The 21604-nt window shown below is 37.6% G+C and overlaps 1 protein-coding gene and 1 long non-coding RNA gene across 7 annotated transcripts in view; one reads left to right on the top strand and one right to left on the bottom strand.

The window, feature by feature from the left end:
• Nucleotides 1-20934, top strand: part of uts2r1 (urotensin 2 receptor 1) — a 28076-nt gene extending 7142 nt beyond the window's left edge. The window contains exons 1-4 of one of the 2 annotated variants that reach the window (XM_089016157.1): nucleotides 2717-3523; nucleotides 4554-5278; nucleotides 6267-6645; nucleotides 20487-20934. In XM_089016157.1, coding sequence (XP_088872283.1) covers nucleotides 4565-5278; nucleotides 6267-6644 — 1092 coding nt within the window. In that variant the 5' untranslated portion in view covers nucleotides 2717-3523; nucleotides 4554-4564 and the 3' untranslated portion in view covers nucleotide 6645; nucleotides 20487-20934. Of the gene's footprint in view, nucleotides 1-2716; nucleotides 3524-4553; nucleotides 5279-6266; nucleotides 6646-20486 lie in introns of those variants that run through there. The other variant, XM_089016158.1, reaches the window with a different exon arrangement.
• The window catches only part of LOC148887277 (uncharacterized), a 45275-nt gene that overhangs the window by 9165 nt on the left and 14506 nt on the right, over nucleotides 1-21604 (bottom strand). For 4 of the 5 annotated variants that reach the window (XR_016117701.1, XR_016117703.1, XR_016117700.1 and 1 more), the window contains one exon: nucleotides 1663-1741. The exons of the other annotated variant lie outside the window; for it this stretch is intronic. This is a non-coding gene — a long non-coding RNA (uncharacterized LOC148887277). The remainder of the gene's footprint in view (nucleotides 1-1662; nucleotides 1742-21604) is intronic. 5 annotated transcript variants of the gene reach the window in all.

Here is a 21604-nt window from a genome sequence, read left to right as displayed (position 1 = left end):
GGTGAATCAAGGTCGGAAAGTTCAGTGGAATATGCCGTCTATTTTAGGAAATGCTAACTTTAGATTAGATTTGCTTTTAGTATCAATGGCCGGTATCGTCCTCTTTCACAATAGAAGGCTGATATCGTCTTGATCTCAATACCTGGTATCGTTACTTGTTGATCACGAATTATTTACAAAATTCTAAAAATAACACGCCAAAGAGAGAGCCAGCATAACATCAGATCGTTGATTAGTTCATTGTTTTTTAATATTTTTTTTGGAAAGAACTCATTTGTCATATTGCTGCAGGCCCTATGAAGTCAAAGGTGCCCGTTTTAGAACGTGTCATCATAAATAATGGCATGACTCATGGAGAATTATTTTTACCCTTGTTCTAAATGAACTTCTGTTTCAACTGACGGTTAAAAGTAACATTGGAATTTGTCAGCAGGGAGGCGAGACATGAGATATAGTATATGTGGGTTTCACACATATATATATATATAGTATATGCGGGGAGATATAGAAAATCTCCTGGACACACCCGCATAAAAACGCTCATCGGATGAAGTCAACGGAAAAATGCCCACTCAGAGGAATAAACTCATTTCGATTTGCATATTGGGATCCTTACAATAATCAAAATGGCCCCGAATATCTAATCTGGTTTAATCCCGCACGTTTCATTTATTCACTGCCAGACGTGCAATAGATGTGGCCACTCCAGTGCCAGGGTTTTTGTCATTGTCAATCAAATTCCAGGACCCACAAAATATGGCGTTTTAGGACTACATTAACATTCAATGCAGCGTTAGAAATGTTAGACTATCTTCTTTCATAACCAACAAGGAGTTAATTCCTAAATTATATGGTTTTGGAGTTATATGAGTTTGAAATGAGGGTGGCTGTCCAAAATGCAATGCAATACATATATATTGGTTTATATAGAGCTTTAACAACAGCTGAAGTTGCAACAAAGCGCTAACATGGGAAAAAAAATGAAATGCTACCCTTTGTGGAAAAGAAAAAAAACATTGTCAGAGGACATGACCAGCGCATTATCGGCACCCAAGCATGAAAAAACAAAACGAGAGCAAATCCGGAATGGCGCTCTACGTCATATTTTCAATTCCCGAATACATTCGTGAATTGGAAGTGAATGATCTCATATCTTTTCAGACAGAGCAAATGACACCACAATGACAATCACATAAGGATGACATATTTCGCACTGGGCTGCTGTAAATTGTTATTGTCTATTAAATTGGTTTTGATTTTTTTCTTCTTTAAGGGTTGATATAAAGTTATGTTCCAAGCCCACGGCGGTAAACATAAAGCTTTCATTGACTCTTAAATGCCACCATCTCACAAAGTACTGTACCATTAATTGTTTCCACACTGGCGCCGCGCCATGAGTAAATTATGAGTTGGATGCTGGATGTCTACTGGGTGATCACAGAACATATTTTATTAAGAACACCAAGTGCAACCGCCTTGCGCATTAGCCCGGAGCCACACATTACATTCAAACTTGAGGCTGAAAGGCCAGATCCGGCCTGTGATATCATTTTATGATTATCGTATTATATACTATACATATGATATTTTATGTAGTTTAGTTTTTCTCTGGAGGACCAACTACTTGTAATGTGAATACAGGGTAAAAACCACCACACCTACCTGATAGGATGATGTTTGTCTCGTTTTTGCCAGCCAAATGTACTCCAGACACGTATTTACCACTCATGTTGTCGGGCTCCTGTAGGACATATTCCATTAAAACCACAAATGTACCAGGGGACACCATGTTCCCAGACAGCACCTTTTTTTCTTCTTCTTCTACTTACTTTCTTTCTGACCACCATTACAAAAACGGGCCAAGTGTTCTTAGCTTGCTGTGGTTTGGCTGGATTTACGTATGCACAAACAGACAGCGCACTGCACGCAATTCTTAATGAAGTCATCCTCATCATCCCCTCAGCTAGTCCACCACAGCTCGACCGGTTCAGTCTTTGGTTCAATTGTTGCTTTGCCTTTGGTGATATTTGTCTCAATTTATTTTGTTATTTTAAACAAACAAACAAACAAACAAACAAACAAACAAACAAATACATAAATAAATAAATGCTACATAAATAGATAACTAACTAAAAGATACATACATAAATAGCTAAACAAAGAGCTAAGTAAATAAAAAAGAAACAAATGATACATAAATAAATAGATAACTAAATACCTAAATAAATAAACAAAGAAATAAAAAAATAAAAGATACATAAATAAAATATACACATAAAATATACACAAATACTAACTAACCAACCAACCAACCAACTAACTAAACTATGCATAAATAAATAGATAACTCAACAGATAAATAAACAAGTAAATCAATAAAAGATCTATAAATAAATATCTAAATAGATAAAATAAAAGATACATAAATAAATAGATATAACTAAGTAGCTAAATAGCAAAATAAATAAATACATAACTAAATAGATAAAATAAAAGATACATAAATAAATAGATAACTAAGTACCTAAATAGCAAAATAAATAAGTAAATACATAAATACATAAATAAATAAATAAATGATAGGCACCGTCGATGGATACCGTCGATAGGTACCGTCGTTAGAGGCCGTCGATAGGTACTGATGTTAGATACCATCGATAATTACCGTCGATAGGTACCGTCGATAGACCTTCTATGCAGCATAAACAACACAGAAGTGCATTATTGCCGTGCTCAGTAACACCCTAATATTGTCCATTCATAGAAAGTATGACTTGATGGCCTTGTTGAATAAAAGAGTCTTGAATGCCTTGCCAGCAACCAATTCATTGTGGTAGCATTTTGTTTTTATCCCTGCCAGCGTGGGTCACGGGTCACAATGCTTAGTCGAGAGAGAGCATTTCCTACATACCACACCGTTGCCAGACCTCTGTCTTCTGCCTCCCTTTTTTTTTTTAATGGTAAGAGAGCCTCGCTCGCTCACCCTCTTCCCTCCCTTGCTGCTTCTCGACTTCAGCCGTGCTCACTCACACATGCACACACTCACAATCACATACACACGCGTTCGCCAAGGGGGATTCTCTGACTCGGGTGGAAGCTTAAACGTGATCGTCATTTCTCCAGCACCTTTGGTGCATTGAAGATCTGTCCTTAGTTTTGAAAATATAAAATTGGATTATTATTTTTTTGCTTCCTGCTCCTTTGATAGTTGCAACTTTATGGACGCAAAGGAAAATAACTTATGTGATCGATCCAAATAAGCACCTTTTACTTTGAGACACCTTGGACTTGCCATTAAGAGATTAGGGGATTTTGATTGCATAGCCAACTGGATTTTTTTTCCCATTCAACCTTTTGTTTTGCCTGACGGACATCCTGTACAAGCTGCTTTTATGGAGTATCAAATTTTGGACACACGTGCCAAGTTTGGACGGAAAAAGTCAGACAAAAGCATGGCTGGTGGAACCGCTGCGACGTGCTGAAGGCGTCTTTCAAAGAGCAACAAAAAAAATATATCACGCAGGTACTGAATTGCATGGCATTTTAATTACAGCTGCAAAAGGGCAGATGGGTGGGGGATGACTTGTAAAATGAGTCCGTGGGGCTTTTTTAATAGGATTACACATTCTAAGTAATGTCTTGAAGACTTTGGAGCAATTAGCAAAGACAAAATATCTTGGCGCTGCAGTCAGCACTGTCGGAGAGATAAGGCTACATTTTCATATGACCCTCAATGACTCCAATAAATCGCTGTCAGTCCAGTCACGATACCGCCCAAATATCTTGAATAATAATTCATTTGGACATATTTTGCAATACAAATCAAATGGTGGATTATAAATCCACAATTAAACCGAACAACACGTGCTGTCAGAGAATAGGTGTCAAAGTCAAGGCCCGGGGGCCAAATCTGGCCAGCCACATCATTTTATTCGGCCCACGTTTGCTATAGTCCAAACCCAAATTTCAAATTGTCATATATAGACCACCATAACAGTCCTTATTCTTGGCTTCAGATTTGAAAACTAGTTAATCATTAATATGTTGTGCGTTTTGTAAGTAATATGTAAAGGAGATGAAACATTCTAATGGTTTCTCCAAATTCGGAAACCGTAGCTACAGTATGGCCCTCGGCAACAAATGATTTTGACACCCCTGTGTCAGTTTATAAACAGCCAGGTGCAAGCTCGAAGCTATTTTTGGAGCTAGTTTAGAAGCCTCAAGAGTGGATGCTTTCCCTATAATTGCTTTTGTACAAGGCGGTATGTCACACTACAGATTTCTGCAAAATAATGACAAAATGGCTGAAAAGAAAAGAGATAAACACATGCAGTGTTTCAATTTGTTGTGAAAAGTTGCTTTTTAAGCAAAAAAAAATGGAGATGATTTACAACATCGGAATATTCACTGGCCCGATTTAAACCCAATCGAAGATCCTTTTCAAGACGCGGGTCCAAAGATTTTGATCACCTTCTACTATCGAAGCCCAAATGTATTTAATGACTAAATGAGACGTTAAATCGTCTCATTGACTCCTTTGATTTCACTTCTAGTTTCTACGGAGATGACCACCGCGTCCATGGAGCCCGTCGGAGTCCTGGTGGAAAGGACCACCAATGCCACCGACCCCCCTCAAAGTTCTCATGAGGATCCAGCTGCCACATTCACTATCGGCACGATACTCTCCATCATGTTTCTTGTGGGAGTCTTAGGCAACATCTACACCCTGGTGGTGATGTGCCATTCCATGCGCAACGCGGCGTCAATGTACATTTACATCATCAACCTAGCGTTGGCAGATCTTCTTTATCTGCTCACCATCCCGTTTGTGGTGTGCACTCACTTCCTCAAGCGATGGTACTTTGGGGATGTCGGCTGCCGGATTCTTATTAGCGTGGACTTTCTGACCATGCACGCAAGTATCTTCACATTGACCATCATGAGCACGGAGCGTTATTTTGCAGTGCTCAAACCGTTGGATACGGTGAAACGGTCCAAAAAATATCGAAAAGCCATCGCTCTGCTCGTTTGGGGAGCTTCTCTGATCCTGACCTTACCGATGATCGTGAGCATTCAGCTCATGAAGGTGGGCAACAAGGCTATGTGTCTTACCACCTTGTCATTGCTGTCCTATAAGATTTACATTACCTTCCTTTTTTGCACGAGCATCGTAGCCCCTGGACTGATCATTGGCTACCTCTATATCCAACTTGCTCGGACTTACTGGGTTTCACAGACGGTGACCTTCAAAACGACCAATAAGCTTCCGAATCTGAAGGTCAGTGGATCTATCTCTTCCTCTTTCAAAACATTTCCCACCTGTTATAAGGGCAGTGTGATTCATTGACAGTTACAACAAACACCCTTCTCGTTTCGTCATCGCATGACAAACCCTCAATCTGAAATGATCCGTTTGCCTTGGACTCTTTCACAAACACATTGGCAATTGGGCGTCGCTGTCAACGGAGCGGCATTGAGCGCACGTGTGATAAGAACGCACAAAAAGACCACAAATGGCACGTAGCAGGAAGCCGTCTGGAGTGGTCATGGTGAGGCATTCGGTTTCATAATCACAGTCCAGAAATAGGAAAACAAAACTGTAACAGCATTGGACAAATTGCAAAGATGCTGGAAACATTCACGGTGTACTTATTAAAATGACAGCCCCTGTTTTTTCCCCAGTCATGACTCATTGTTGCATATTGTTGTGATATTTTGAAAGAGATATTCAATTTCTACATTAGCTAAATAAGCGCTCATGAAGCAACTACATTATGTGTGTGTTACCTTATCAGAATGTGGCATTGTGAAACAATATATTATTCCTATAATGGTTCACTGGGAGTATGCAAAGGTTGTCGCCAGTTTATATCAATAAAAAGACACTTTATCAGCACCCACCCCGCAAGAAAAACCTAAACCCCAACAAATTTGGGAATGGCGCTCCACTACACACTTTTTAATTCCTGAATAAATTTGTGAATGGCAGCCAATTATTTAATTAATTCTTTTAACATATGGTCCAAATGCCCATTTGAATGGTTCTGGCTCACACTATATAACTGCCAGAAGTGCCATCTGGCACTTTTTCTTCTCAAAAAGAGAGCATGCAGGTTGAAGGACATTGAACAAAGACTGAGAATACAGTATTTGAGCCTGCGTTATTATATTACGGAGAATAATTATTTTTCTTGTGTTTCCTAGAGAAAAAAGCTGCTGTCATTCCTTTGCCATCACTGATATTTTCCCTTCTTATTTCCTTCAAGGTTCTCTACCTGATTTTCACCATTGTGCTCCTTTTTTGGGCATGTTTTTTGCCTTTTTGGATCTGGCAACTCCTGGGTCAGTACCATCCCACACTGCCCTTGTCCTCCACAGCCAAGCGCAACATCAATTACCTGACGACATGTCTGACGTACTCCAACAGTTGCATCAACCCATTCCTATACACACTTCTCACCAAGAACTATAAGGAATATTTGAGGAAATATAACCGATCCTGGTCAGCTGGAAGTTTTTTTGACAGGAGGGGTCGTGTGCAACGCTCGCCACGCAGATCGCCCTCGGCGAGCAGCCAGCAGTGTACCGAGAGTTTCATGCTAACGCACACGGCCTCCTTGCGTACCCACAACAGCAGCATGTGAGGTAGGCATATTTTTTGTTTCCTTTTATTTAACTCAATCACTGCTAGACTTTTAGGACTACATAAACATTCAATACAGCGCTAGAAACCTTAGACTCTCTTCTTTCAACAAAAAAAAAAAAAATGGTTAATTCCTAAATTATATGGGTCTGGAGTTATATGACCTTGAAATGGGGCGGCTGTCTAAAATACAATGCAATACATACATATTGGTTTATATAGCGCTTTAACAACAGCTGAAGCTGGAACAAAGCGCTAACTTGCAAAAAAATTCAATGCTGCCCCCTTGTGGAAAAGAAAAAAACCTTTCTAGAGGTCTGGCCAGCGCTTTATTGCCACCCAAGTATGAAAAAAACAAAACCCGAACAAATTCGGAAATGGCGCGCCACATCCCGAATAAATTTGTCAATGGCAGTGAATGAGTTCAATGACATACAGTGTGAGTATTTTATGAGGGGGCCGTCAAAGGCAAAATTCTGGATTAACACTCATACAAACAACATTCATGCTAATTTTAGATGCCCGTCACCAATGTTTCCTTGAGAGGAAACCGGAGAAATGTAATGTCGTTTTTAAACAGAGGATACAGGCATCCATTTCCTATAGCGATTGTGCTCATTAGCGTCAAGGGTAACCTTGATCTTATCCAATCTCGCTTTGAGCGAGTGGCACAGTACATCCTGGAACCGGTCACCTGCCAAAGGCAGGACGGTCTCACATTTACACCGGTGGAGTATTTAGAGTCTGCAGTCAATCTAACGTGGAACATTTTGGAATGTGAGACAGAAGAAAGGAGTACCTGGAGAAAAAAATGAATGCTGGGGGTGATTTGGGGATGGTATCAGTAGACATTGTTGAATGACACAATGATAAATGGCAAAAGTGTCCAAGATAGAAAACAAAAATCTGGGTCAATTATAATTAGCCAGCGGTCCACTTTTCAAAATGATTAGGACTTTTGTATTTTATGGCTCTGCATGGGGTTTCCCTTTGATGGCTTTTATTGCGGGTATCAAGAGTTCACAACATTTTTAATGCTCAATTCACCGGTGGACCATAAAAGCTCCTCGATAAAGTATCGCGGGTTAAACACATGAATCCACACGGTGACGGATCCCTGGCTGCCAATTGCAAAGTGTCTCTAAGTCATAATGGCGCTTGATAGGATTATAATTACAGTAACAAAAGGGCCAGCGGACGTGGGAAATAACAGGAAGAGAGTTTTTTTTTTCCAACGGCTTTGCTTTATAATTTGGACTTCATATCAATTGTTTAATATTCACTGCAGCTTTAAGAGTACAGTAATCATTTTTTTTTGCGCTCGCTCAATTATTTCATGCTCCGTATACGTACAAAGGATGAACGGTCGCTCTCAAGTGACCGTGATTAGCATGAAGAAGTGACGCTAATACGAACGGGATGATAAGAATTGACGGAGACGGTGGTTGAGAACACAATTAAAATGCTGTCACAGCAACAATAGCAACTCCATCCATATATAATGAGGGGCAGTGTCAGGGGGGGGTTTGGGTATGGAAGATGACCTCCATGCAGTGAGCACAACGGTGATATATTACTCTACTTTGTAAATTCTCAAAATGGTAATAGTACTTTTTCATGCCAGATAGGGAAAATAAATGAATAATTTACAGAATTTGAAATTTGGGAAACAAAATGGTGTCGTCCACCTTTTTCTATTTCACTTCTCTTATTTTCAACGTACTGTATATGTTCTAGAGGCGGCTTGCTGTGCAACTAGTTAGCATGTCGATCTCACAGTGCAGAGGTTCTGGGTTCGATCCCGCCTGTGTGAAGTTTGCACGTTCTCCCTGGGCCTGCGTGGGTTTTCTCCGGGTACTCTGGTTTCCTTCCACGTTCCAAAAAACATGCATGGTAGGATGATCGAATACTTTAAATTGTCCTTAGATGTGACTATGAGGGTGAATGTTTGTCTATGTGTGCTTTGCGATTGGCTGGTAACCAGTTCAGGGTGTCCCCCGTCTACTGCCCAAAAGCAGCTGGAATAAGCTCTAGTTACTCTCTACTAACTCTCGCAATGAAAAATGGATGCATGTATGAATGTTTTTGTTAGGAATATTTACCGAAAGAGGGTGTTGGATGTTGAATTTCCCCTTGAGGGATTCAAATTGGTAGAATAATTTAAAAATGCATCAAATCTGCATACAGGCCTTCCTGCGTGGGATCTGCATGTTATTCCTGTATTTGTGCGGGTTTTTCTGGCGGGTACTCTGCCTTCCTTATGCATTCTGAAACACTCGTGGTGTTTGAAGAATTTCAATTGCCCATATGTGTGTGTGAATGTGAGAATGCCGCGGAATTGACTGGCAGGTCGGCGAGGATTTGCACAAAACTGTTGTTTGAAGTCTGATGTGAAAAATGCGGAGCAGCGGTATTTAACTCATTCACTGCCAGAGGTGAAAAAAATGTGTCCACTACAGTGCCAAGGTTTTTGTCATTGTCACTTGGATTCTAGGACCCACAGAATATTGAGTTTTAGGACTACATAAACATTCAATGCAGAGTAAGAAACTTTAGATTCTCTTCTTTCATCAGAAAAAAAAGTTATTTCCTAAGTTACATTGGTCTGGAGTCATATGATCTTGAAATGAGGGCGGCTGTCCAAAATACAACGCAATACATATATATAGATTCATATAGCGCTTTAACAATAGCTGAAGCTGGAACAAAGCACTAAAACTGTGGAAGGGGAAAATCATTGCCAGAGGTCTGGTCGGCGCTTTATCAGCAAGAAAAAAACAAAACCGAACTAATTCGGGAATGTCGGGTTTTTTACGTTTGGCTCCTGGGAGTGTCACCCATGTACAAACATGCCTGAGGTGAGAGATCAGATAAAGCATGACTCACAGATCCTCTTTAGAACATTCAAAGTCAGGTCAAGCAATGCCTCAATACACAATCTTACTCCCTAATGCTGATCCTTAGCATACGTATGAAAAGAGCTACTTTGTTGACCTATGCTATCTCATCCCCTTTCTATGCGCGCTTGAATGGCTTGTCATTTTCTTGTCTCTGGTCTTAATTGACAAACGCCATGGCAGTGGGACTCCTGTGTTTCAAACGGACTCAAGTTGAGGTCATGGTTTTAAAAAGGTCATCCGTATAGGCATGCAAGAGCTTTTTTTCTGAAAAGGGCTATTGATCTTCCGAGCTATTTACGCTGACTTGACCCAGTTTGCTGGTGAGAAATTGGAATTGATGTTCTCTTGTCTATGTGATAAGAGCTTGGTGCAGTTTCAGGAAAGATCTTGGAAGTCTTGTGAAAAGTGCTTCTTTTAATTGGTTGGATAGAGATTAATCAAAAAGATTTCAAATACAGTGATACCTCGGTTTACGAACCCCTTGGCTTATGAACTTTTCGGTTTACGAACGTTACATTTATGAACATTTTACCTTGGCATACGGACTTTTTTCGTACACGGAATTAGAAGTATATTTTGATTAGTTTTCAGGCTTAGAAAATTAGAAAGCAGAAAATTATGTTTTATGGGCACCTGGGAATGGATTATTCTCATTTTAATGGTTTCCTATGGGAAATTATTTTTTGGGATACACACTTTTTGCCTTACACACTCTGTCTGGGAACAAATTAAGTTCATAAGCCAAGGTATCACTGTACCTGATTTTGTTGATTGATAAATAAAAACTGGGATTAATCTACCCATACCGTTTGCTGCATCCATACCAAATGCCTCAGAGTATATAACAGCACGGGCAAGAGAATCCCATAAATATCGCATAATACATCCTCTGGGTAAAAAGGGTTTTGAGCTCTTGGCTTTACGAGATAAAAATCTATTTTAGAACTTTTTTTAAACTACTCTGCAGAGGATCTAAAGGGCTTAAGGCAAAGTAACCAGTGTTTCCCGCTGCCTCAGACAGATTTTGAAACTCCCATGGGTGGATGGAAAAAATGGTGCAAAACTACTTAGTAGCAACGCTGGGGTAAGAGAATGACGTTAAAAATATTGCAGAAGATGAGGGTGCCATGAGATATAAGTGTCAAAAAATAAATAAAAAGTCACTTTGATGCTGCATCTTTATGTCTATCATGGCATCCTCCAAATGCTTTGATTGACAGAATCCAGCAAACATAATGGTTTGATAATGGAAATGCTTTCTGGTGGTTAACAGATTTCAGCAGGAGGGTTTTCTGAAATGTTTCGGTGTGAATAGTCGCTAGCAAACCCTTGAACTGAATTTCTGGCCTCTTCCATTACGAGTCATCACCTGCCGGCGGAACACTTGAGATGAGTTGTGAAGATTGTCCGAGCGTTGCTGTCTGTCGCTCATGCTGATTGATATGTGCTTCGACTGTGTAACAGCAGAGCCATCTTTTTTTTTTTTCTCGCATTGACCTTACCGGGAATGAATCCCGACCTTTAAAAATGAATAATATCGCTTTTAAAGAAACATTTTCCCCATGAGAGGCAGCCCTTTTTTCCATTCTCACACTTCTTTACTCCATTTGACAGAATTCTACTCAAGGATCACAGAAAGCGATTAGAACAGTTTTTGTAACTAAATCTAATCTCCTATTTGATGTTTTTTTTAGGTTATTTGCAATATTTTAAACATAAGTAAATATATTTCAATTTTTTATAGAATATAGATGAAGATCACTCATCATCACTCATCACTTTGCTGCTGTGAAATGTAAATTTCTCCACTGCGAGACTAATAAAGGCAAATCCAATCCAATCCAAAATTGTTATTAATTGTGCAAAACTGTCTGATGACTTTTTATAAATAAATAAATAAACACATACACACATGCATGCAAATATACATAAATAATTAAATAAATATTTTTTCTGCATGCATACTGTACATGCATACATAGTGTACATACATACAGTACATCGTAGAGTACGGCTCTGCACGGCGCGGCACGACATACACACACACACACATATATATATATATATATATATATATATATATATATATATATATATATATATATATATATATATATATATATATATATATATTTATATATATTTTTTGCACATACCATTTCCCAAAAATATAATAAATGATCATCCCAATATTATGAAGCCGTCCTTAACAAACACCCACATGCGATACCATCTCAAGAAATCAACTATCAAAGCACGTGCGACTTTCTGTCATATCCCCGGACAAATTGTTTGCACGAGTATCATCCATCATTATAAATCACAGGGCATCCACGTAGTGTGTTTGCGTCTGTTTGCTGAAAGATGCTGAGTCTCTGGCGTAATCTCCAAGCCAGTAAATCAAAGTCAACTACCAGCGCCATCAATAAAAAGCTTCTCTCAACAATAGAGCCCACCTGCCTTCTGAGTCCTTTCTCAAACATGCTCGCAATGTAACAAACAGTAATGTCCTCTAAAATAAAAAAATATACATATACTTTAAGTATCACCGCAGCACAACAAGCCCCCAAAATAATATTTCCTTTGTCTTTTTAAAAAGGCGTATTTTTAGAGAGTATTAAATATCACGGTGGGATTAACACCTTGGCTCCTGTGGTTTAGACTCCGGTTAACCATCAAAAGACGACATTGAGGACAATTTGTTTTGAAAATGGATAGTGTCATGCTTGAATAAAAGAAGGAAATTAATACATTGCATTTCTTGGTTAAAATGATAAATAAATAAAGTGCCTTTTTCCCCCCTCAAATGCGGTGGACGTGAAACCACCCACAGGATATTTTTGACGCTTGATTGATGGGGGAAAGCTTGTGTGAACAATGAGCCACTCTCATTCTGTCTTTCCCCTTTTTTGACATGAAGTGATTTCCAAAGGCCAGAAGTGATCGATGGAACCTAAGTGCGACTCAAGCATGGCGCCGTGTATAGAACTTTTCGATCACAGATTAAAACGCTAACTGACCGCAACATAGAGCATTCTTGAAACAAATATTCCTTCAATCCGGTTCTCACTGGTAATTTTGCATCGGGCACATTATTAATTATCATGCTAAATAAACTGATACAAAAAGAAAGCCCTCACTGGACAAGTATTTCTTATGTATATATTCCAACCTCTGATGTGAATCAAAAATCTCAAATGTATTTCAGCTAATCTAAAATCCCACTGGCTCGCCATTAAATACACTTTACATATTTAATATCTTTATACACGTGTTTTCTATATTTATACATGTGTGTTTTCTATCTATCTATCTATCTATCTATCTATCTATCTATCTATCTATCTATCTATCTATCTATCTATCTATCTATCTATCTATCTATCTATCCATCCATCCACGACCATTTTGACTTACGACCGGATGTTACCTGTATATATCTCATCTCAATTAAAACAAGAATTAAAACCAGTTTTGGTAGTTTTTTTACTGGCAAAGATAATGGGAGACAAAAAACATTGCAAAAGGGCAGCCAGCCATGTGTCAGAACACAAAGCGGCTCCCAAAATCCTTTTACCTTTAAAATAAGCAATTTTCTTCTCTTAATTCGTAATTGAAAGCACAGCAGGTCTCCGTACCTGCTGAGGTTGCACGGCGTTTCAATGCCTATATTGTTAGCTTACAGAATCAATTTGCTGACAATGTCGATTTGCATGTCGAAATCCTGATATCAACACCCGCATTTCAAAAATTTGTTACAACCTCCAGCTATCAGTTATTTGAGCATGCAAAATGCCACATGTCATGTGAAGTTCTTGTCGCTTGGGGCATTGTACATACATCCAATACACATATTGACAATCTTGCATGTCTTTGCATGTCTTTCTGATGTTTGTTGGTCAAAGGCGAGTCAAGCTAACGCATCCACAGTTCGGTTTGGATATTTGAATAGACATTCCACCCTTTGAAGGTTACTCCGTTGGGCAGCTTATCAAGTCAGCAGGTTACAGTGTGCATTAAGGCGTTAATTAACAAGTTGTCGTGTTTTATTTTATTTGGGGGGGGGATTAAGATGACAAAAAAAAATTCAAAAAGAATCATGGCACCCATAACATTCATAATACTAAATTATTAACTATTTTTTCAGCGCAAACAGAGAGAATTTGGGCTCTTCACAAATTCTGCTTTCAAAATGGTGACCTTAATAAGTTTAACAGGACAGACAGAGGGAAGATAAATATCTTTAACCTTGAAATACTTTATGAATTAACTTCATTAAGTCAATAACACATCTTAGAGAACATAGCGATTAATTGGACATGTTTTATTTATGTTGGCTGGGCTCAGTTCCATCTCATCCGTGACCCTGAATTGAATAAGCCGTAAAAAAAATGGATGGATTTAATAATGAGGCAAATTTCAGTGAATTATCAATATTGCACATCTAAACTTCTGTAATGATGATGATATTTTGGTGCCACCGTGGCTCATTTTATCAATGACAGGTAGTTAGAGGTGTTTTGCTTTGAATATTAATGAAGCTAGCACCAGAGGCTTCCAGACTATGACTTGCATTGGTAGCAAACTGCAGCATTTAAAATTGCCATTCCTCGCTACAATCTATTTCCATGAATCTATGAGAAGCAAAAATTTCAAATGACGCCCGAACGGCGAGGAATCAGAATCCCACGGCTGAGTGACAGTCAACAAGATAGGAGACGCATACGCCGGACGCGCACACTTTTGCCTGCAAACATCTTTCAATACCTTGTCAACGCCGTTATCCTTTTTGCAAGACTATTCGCACACTCAAAACTCATCGCTCAGGAAAAAAAAGACAACCGCCGCCCCTTTCCAGTTATGCTCTGCCTTAACATGTGGTGTAATATGAACGGGTATAATGTGGTGTGCCTTACACAGGTAACATCCGACTTATGACCAGCTCGACTTACGACCACACATACTTACAATCATGGCACCAGGAGGGTGGGGGGGGGGGAGTTTGCATGTCATTTAGCCTCTGAGTCTCTATTCAATATTTTGAATGGATTTCGACTTACGACCGTTTGGTCGGAACGGAACTCCAATTTGGAAAACTTTTATATATTTATATATTATAATTGGAAAACGTTTTTCATTCATTGAAGGTGCGCCTTATATATAAAAAAAAGTTTGTAAACACCATTCATTGGGGTTGCGCCTTATACACCGGAAAATATTGTAATTTATGTTACTTTGGTAGCATTATTAGCACATTTGATATAATATTCTGTTTGGCGTGGACCCTTGCACTAAATTCTGTCTGTCTCCCTCTCGGCCATCTCACTCTCCCACCCCATCCTCTATCTCCCCCACAAGCCCCTCCTGGCACAATTATTTTCTCAATAAAACACTGCCGCCAAAACAGGACTGACTTGATACAAAAAACAGACTATCATCTGGGCTGATTTCCAGTCAATGGAAGTGGACATAAAGAGACAAGAATCAAATCTCCATCGTCACCGAGCCGGTACTTGAACTAATGCTGACCGCATTGCATGAAAGTAGCCAAAGCAATGTAGCGGTTCATTGCAAAAATGGTATAGTGGCTATTGCATTACTGATAAAGTCCAGGATTACACTGTAGAATAATACATAAAACAGGTTTAATGTGTAATCATTTCTATTAATAATAATAATAATAATAATACAGTCACAGGATACTAAAATCAAGACAAAAGACATTAAAAAGCTAAATGGGATGAAATAAAGTTGAGTCAAAGATAGTGACTGTGGGTTTATTCTCACAATCTATTACGACCAAAAATTGAAATCACTCCAACATAATACGAAATAACAAATGAGGATTATAATCAGTTAATCAGGAAATTGGAACGGTTCCATCGCGGCATAATCATGGCTGATAAAAATTATCGGATCGTTGTTTCAAGAAACACACGCGTTTCCTTGAGCCATTTATCTCCTGCATCTACGATTTGTGGCTATCTAATGTTATTTTTTTTAACTGAAAGATTATATGTACTTTGTGAGTGAAAAGAAAGCGGAGAAGGGATGAAAAAACCCACCCTCCTTCAACCACAGAGGATCAATAAGCTTTACAAAGCATGAATGGCGCAACGCTGCAGTGAGTCTGTCTTTACTCTGCGGGTTTTATCACACTTAATCCTACAAATTAGGACTCTTTTGTTTGAAGATCAATACGTCCCTTGAGTCAATCGCGCCCATTTCGCAAATTGTGTCTGCTTTTGATTGCTTTGAGTCAAGTGAAATTTGACGTGGCGCCAAAAAACATGGCCTGGACATAAATAGCTGGTAAAAGATATCGTTGTGAATTGGCTGTAGAGGCCGAAAAGTGGTCCAAAGACAAAAGATAGAAAGCTAGGATCAAAAACGCTAAGCTTTTGACAAAAAAAATATCATAATAAAGTGAGAGTTGGTTGCAAATGCCCGGTCATAAAACGGTGGTCTGGACCGCGACTTGTAAGATAGCAATCTTTAAGCAACGAAAGGTTGTCAAAAGGTCAAGAGTGACTCTTGGATATTTTATTTCCGACATGTGATGAACGTAATCTCTTTTTTTAACCCTTACAAGTCTAAAAAATCCACAAAAGGGCATGACCAGAGTTCAAAGGCCACGCTTATGAGCGTTGGGAGCGAAATGTTCAATTTTAATCTGACATGTCAACAATCGCTTCTGAGAGGATTTTCCAAGCCTGGGTCTGAATACATTGTGGAAATGGTTGCATGACTTCCATGCCGGCAAAGGCGATTCAGTTTCCACTCGGTGATGCTGGGAATGTGAGTGAAAGGTCGCATGAGCCCTGGCGACCAGTTCACGTTATATAGTATAGTTTCACTTTGGCCAAAAGTCAATTTGGGGAGAGTTCAGCTCCCTGTGATGCTCCCTACGATTGATGAGCTGTAAAAAGGACTGCAAAAATTGACAGTTTGGCATCCAATGGCGTCCCCCCACCACTCAACAAACATTTTTAACCTTTTCAAGCATCAACAATGATAACCTGTAACATGATAAGCTGTCCAATATAGTGACCGCCGTCTGTCAAAATGAAATGATAGTTTGTCATATCACCGAAAAGTCAACTGCTAAAACTATTTCACTTTCCACCTGTGTGAAAAAAAAAAATACATTCCAATTAAATCGGACTGTATGTTTTCAATAAGGAACTAAACACGGTAAATAATAACACGGAAAGAGTCAAAGTCAAACGATGTCTTGATATACAGTACCTGAGCACATGCAGTGTTCAGATTGAACCAATGTATGAATAAGAAATGTGATTCCTCATCGCATCAAGGACGTTTTTTTTTTACGTACCTCTGAGGTCACACAACTCTTCCCTGTGACGCACGATGGCATTTTTTTTAAATAAAGCTCTTTGGATGAGCGCCTACCCCCCCTTCCTTCTTTTTGTTCTCTTTCTCAACAAAGCCCGAGCCATATCGTAGCGCATGCGGAGACCTTTGTCTGACCTCGCCTGCTTTTATGCCGCGTGGTTAGAGTCTCACAATATCAGTAATGTTAGGAAGTCGTTCCGAATGGAAACCGATGGATGGCTCAGTCTGTAAGGACGTGGCTGTTGGAGTCCAGAAATATGGTCGGAAAAATGCTCAATGAATAACTTATAACTTAATAAATACGTAAATATGTGAATAAAAAAATATGCACATAAAGTACATAAATACATAGATAAATCAATAAGTGAATAAATCAATAAGTGATGAAGTGAATAAATAAATGAATAAATAAATAAAGGAATTAATGAATAAATGAAGAAATGAATGAATAACTACATAAATACATAACTATAAAAATAAATTTAAAAAATAACTATCTACATACAGTACGTAAAAATAAATAAATCAATAAGTGAATAAATGAATAATAAAATGAATAAATAAATGAAGAAATGAACAAATAAAGGAATGAATAAATGAGTGAAGAAATGAACAAATAAAGGAATGAATAAATGAGTGACTAATAAATAAATATATGAAGAAATAAATGAAGAAATGAACGAATAAATTAAGAAATGAGTGAATAATAAATAAATGCATGAATAAATTAATAAATACGTACATATGTAAATACTTAAATAAATTAATAAGTGAATGAATGAATAAGTGAATAAATGAATCAAATGAATGAATAAAGGGGTACCCACCTACCCTATGGACAACTATGTATTTGTTATTCTTATCGATCTATCCATCCATCTATGTATCTATTTAGCTATCTATTTATTCATTTATTTGTGATTATTTATTGATTTATATATCTATAAATAATACAAAAATATAAGATAGTTTGACCAGTAAAAGCTTGTGCAATATTGATTTTACCATGTGTCGTAATCTTGTTACATTTTATAACCAGTGTAATTTGGTGTCAGGTCAGTCATGCAACAATGGAGCTAAAATACGGAAAGGAAAATTACAGGATCATTTTCAGAAACACTAGATATCAAAATAGTAACTTTTTTTCCTTTTAATTTGACACTTCACGGATAGGCAGTAACGCCAGAGACACGACAACCCTTCCAGAAACAATTAAATGCGATAATATCATAATCTGTTTACTTTTGGGGGGAATGTTCCTGCCAATCTCCCGTCATTGAATAATTTGCAGTTTAATGTGGGAGTTTCTTGAAAACATGCAACCGACAGCCAAGAACAGCAGTTATATGACCAGCACTTTTTCTCTTTTAAGGCCCAACTTCTTCATGACTTTCATGACTGCCTTTGAGATTATGTAAACATATGACTTCAAACCGTTCATCATGCAGACGTCAACAACCTACGGTGATTGTACCCTCCCTTTGTCAGCACACTGTTGCTTCCATCCCTTGAGTCCTTGATTATGATGCATTCGCAACCCAGTGGGGGGCGGTGGGTTGCTGTCATGTTGCTGATAAACTAGGACACTGTTGAGACAGAAGAGCGGCGCAAATGAGGAGTGGGAGTGGCGGCGGTTGCGGGGTGATGAAGGAAGGACATCGGCGGAAAGGGCGCGTGGCCAAGTGCATTGCAATCTCAAGTTAACAGGTGTCCAATGGAACAAGAACACAGCCACAGTGGTTGCGAGTCACGCTTTTCTATTTTCTGCCTCGCTGCTATTTAAGACCAACACCATCCACTTCACGTTCAGGAGGGGTCGGGGGTGGTAAGCGATGGGGGGCACGGAAGTCCTACCCTATGGATAGCTATGTTTCAGTTAAAATTAAACAAATGTATTCTTATTTATTTTTTTTATCTATTCATCTATTTATCTATTTGTTTATTGTTTATTGATTTATCTATTTATTTATTATTCATCAATGTATTTATTTGTCTATTTATTTATTTATTCATCAATGTATCTATTTATTTGTTTGTTTATTGATTATCTAATTATATATTCATTATTTATCACTTTGTTTATTTATATATATATTTATTAATTTATATATCTATTTACATATCCATATATTTATTTATTCATCTATTTTGTATTCATCTATTTTTTTATTCATCTATTTTGTATTTTTTTTATTTATCTATTTATTTATCATTTATTTATTTTTTTACTTAACTATTCATTTATTTTTTATTTAACTATTTATTTATCAATCTATTTTTATCTATTTATTTTTTATTGATCTATTATTTATTTATTTATTTTTCTTTATTTGTTATTTATGTATGTATCTATTTATTTATTATTTTATTCATCTATTAGTCTATTTATTTGTCTATGTATTTATTTATCTATTCATTTATTTGTCTATTTATTTACTTATGTATTTGTCTATGTATTTATTTATGTATTTGTCTATTTATTTATTTATCTGTTTGTCTATTTATTTATTTATGTATGTTGTCTATGTATTTATTTATTTGTCTATGTATTTATTTATCTATTTATTTATTTGTCTATTTATCTATTTGTCTGTCTGTGTATTTATTTATGTATTTGTCTATTTATTTATCTAATATTAAGCAGATTCTTTACTTACAGACAGTGTAGGTGTTCAAATAGTTGACATGTTTATTTATCTATTTGTCTATTTATTTATGTGTCTGTCTGTCTATCTATTTATTTATTAGGCAGGTGCTGAAATTTGAGTGACAATGACAAAAACCCTGGCACTGGAGTGGACACATTTTTGCACATCGTCTGGCAGTGAATGAGTTTTAAGTGCCACAACAATATTTTTCAGACTCCTCCACCAACACATGATTTATATGCAAAGATTTTCATTCCTAGCACAAAGGCGGGTGGATACAGCTTGGCTGATGGGTGGTGACATAAATCAATGTTCCTGCACCGCACTATTAGCTTCCTCTCCTCTCGCCTCCGGGACTCCTTGTAGATGTTAATGTGCATCTTGTATTTGGTGTATCACGTTTTGGATTGGTGCCATATGATTAGTTCAACTATGATTGGCTACTGCTTGTGCAGTTACACGGTGCAATGTGTGGTCGCGATTATCACCCAAAAAAGTTAAAAAAAAACAGTTTTCACCAACTAATATGACAAAGTATCATGCTAGGAGAAGAGACAAATTGTACTTCGATTAATCTGTAACTACTACGACTGTGAGATCACTCGACGTCTATACCAGAGGTCACCAAGGGGGTGCCTGGCGGGCACGAGGTAGACGACAAAGATCACTAGAGAAACCCCATGGCTGCCCTCAAAAAAACTAAATGTCTGTGTAAGCTCTCAGTCGTCATTTCTATCCATTTGGGATGTATACAGCGTTTGAGCTACCAGCACTATTTTAGTTCACTGACGAAGCTTTTCGGATGAGAAGCAAAACATCCGACACCTTCAAAGAAATACAGATGACGGCTGAAGAAATCTTTTCATTGATGAACTTTGCTAAATGTTTTTTTTCCCACTCTTTCCCATTTCCTTATGTTTCTCTTTTTTATCTTGACAGATGTGACTGAATTATGCCGAGTAAAGAAAAGGACCAAAGAACCACATGCAAATGGCATTCAAATAAAGTGGTCATCTCAACGAAATTAGCAAAATAAGTGATAACAAATGTGTGTGCACCTAAAACAGATGTTGTAAATTGTGCGACAAAAATAAATGCCCATTCATGTGTGATTTTTTTTTCTATGGATGAACATGGGAATGACCGTCATGCTGAATAATATACAAATTGTGCTCTTTGTTATGCAATACTATATGTGAGTCTGCATGAGTATTTGCCAAAAAATGGGGGAAATTCACAACAATATAAATAGATTTACGAGATTGTTTTTAACACTTGTTGGGTGTGCAAGCATTCCGGTGATGATTGTACAAAGAAAAGTAAAAATATCCATCGCATGGTCTACGTTTATGCTGAAATGTTGAAGAAAATAAAATCACAAGAGCTACATGGTGCTGTATATACTTAATTTCAACGAGATTGTGACCGGGAAAAAAACTGTTTCAAAATCCATGACGAATTAAGCCCTGCTGATGTTAAAGCTGCTAAAAAAAAAAAGAACAAATACAGGTCCATCTGGGAATCAAATGTTGTTGTGTGTCCTCCAATTTTATATGCTACATGTTGTTGTGTAGAGTTGGCTTGGGCGCCTCATAAATTGTGTGTTACAAAACAAAAACATTTGGGTCACAATGATTGAATGAAATTGGAGGAAGGGGGAAAAACAGTGCAGAAGTTGCATTCGTGAAAAAAAATGAAGTATAATATTTTAAAAATAATTGTGATAAGAATATATTTTTTTTACATCACAAAATATAATGTGCTTGTTATATTATGACAATGACGATGTGAATATTTTCTTTGGATTGTTTTCTTTTCACTGTCGCAAAAGGAAAAAAAAGGTGCACACAAAACACAATCGGCACACGCGCTGTTATAAAATATCACAATGTAATAATTTGATGTGCACAGGTTCCACCGATTTTTTTTTTTTTTTTGCTTAAAGGACAACCGACACCATTTTTTTGTTTCCTAACTGACATCAGAAAAACGTTTTATAGCGTCTAAAATACCCCAAACAGACAGGCTAATATTTTTAGTCAAACGCAAAACACAAA

This window comes from Hippocampus bargibanti, linkage group LG15, assembly GCF_051943395.1.
Source record: "Hippocampus bargibanti isolate YZ-2025 linkage group LG15, ASM5194339v1, whole genome shotgun sequence".
NCBI lineage: Eukaryota > Metazoa > Chordata > Actinopteri > Syngnathiformes > Syngnathidae > Hippocampus > Hippocampus bargibanti.
This window is presented reverse-complemented; position numbering and strand designations above follow the sequence as displayed.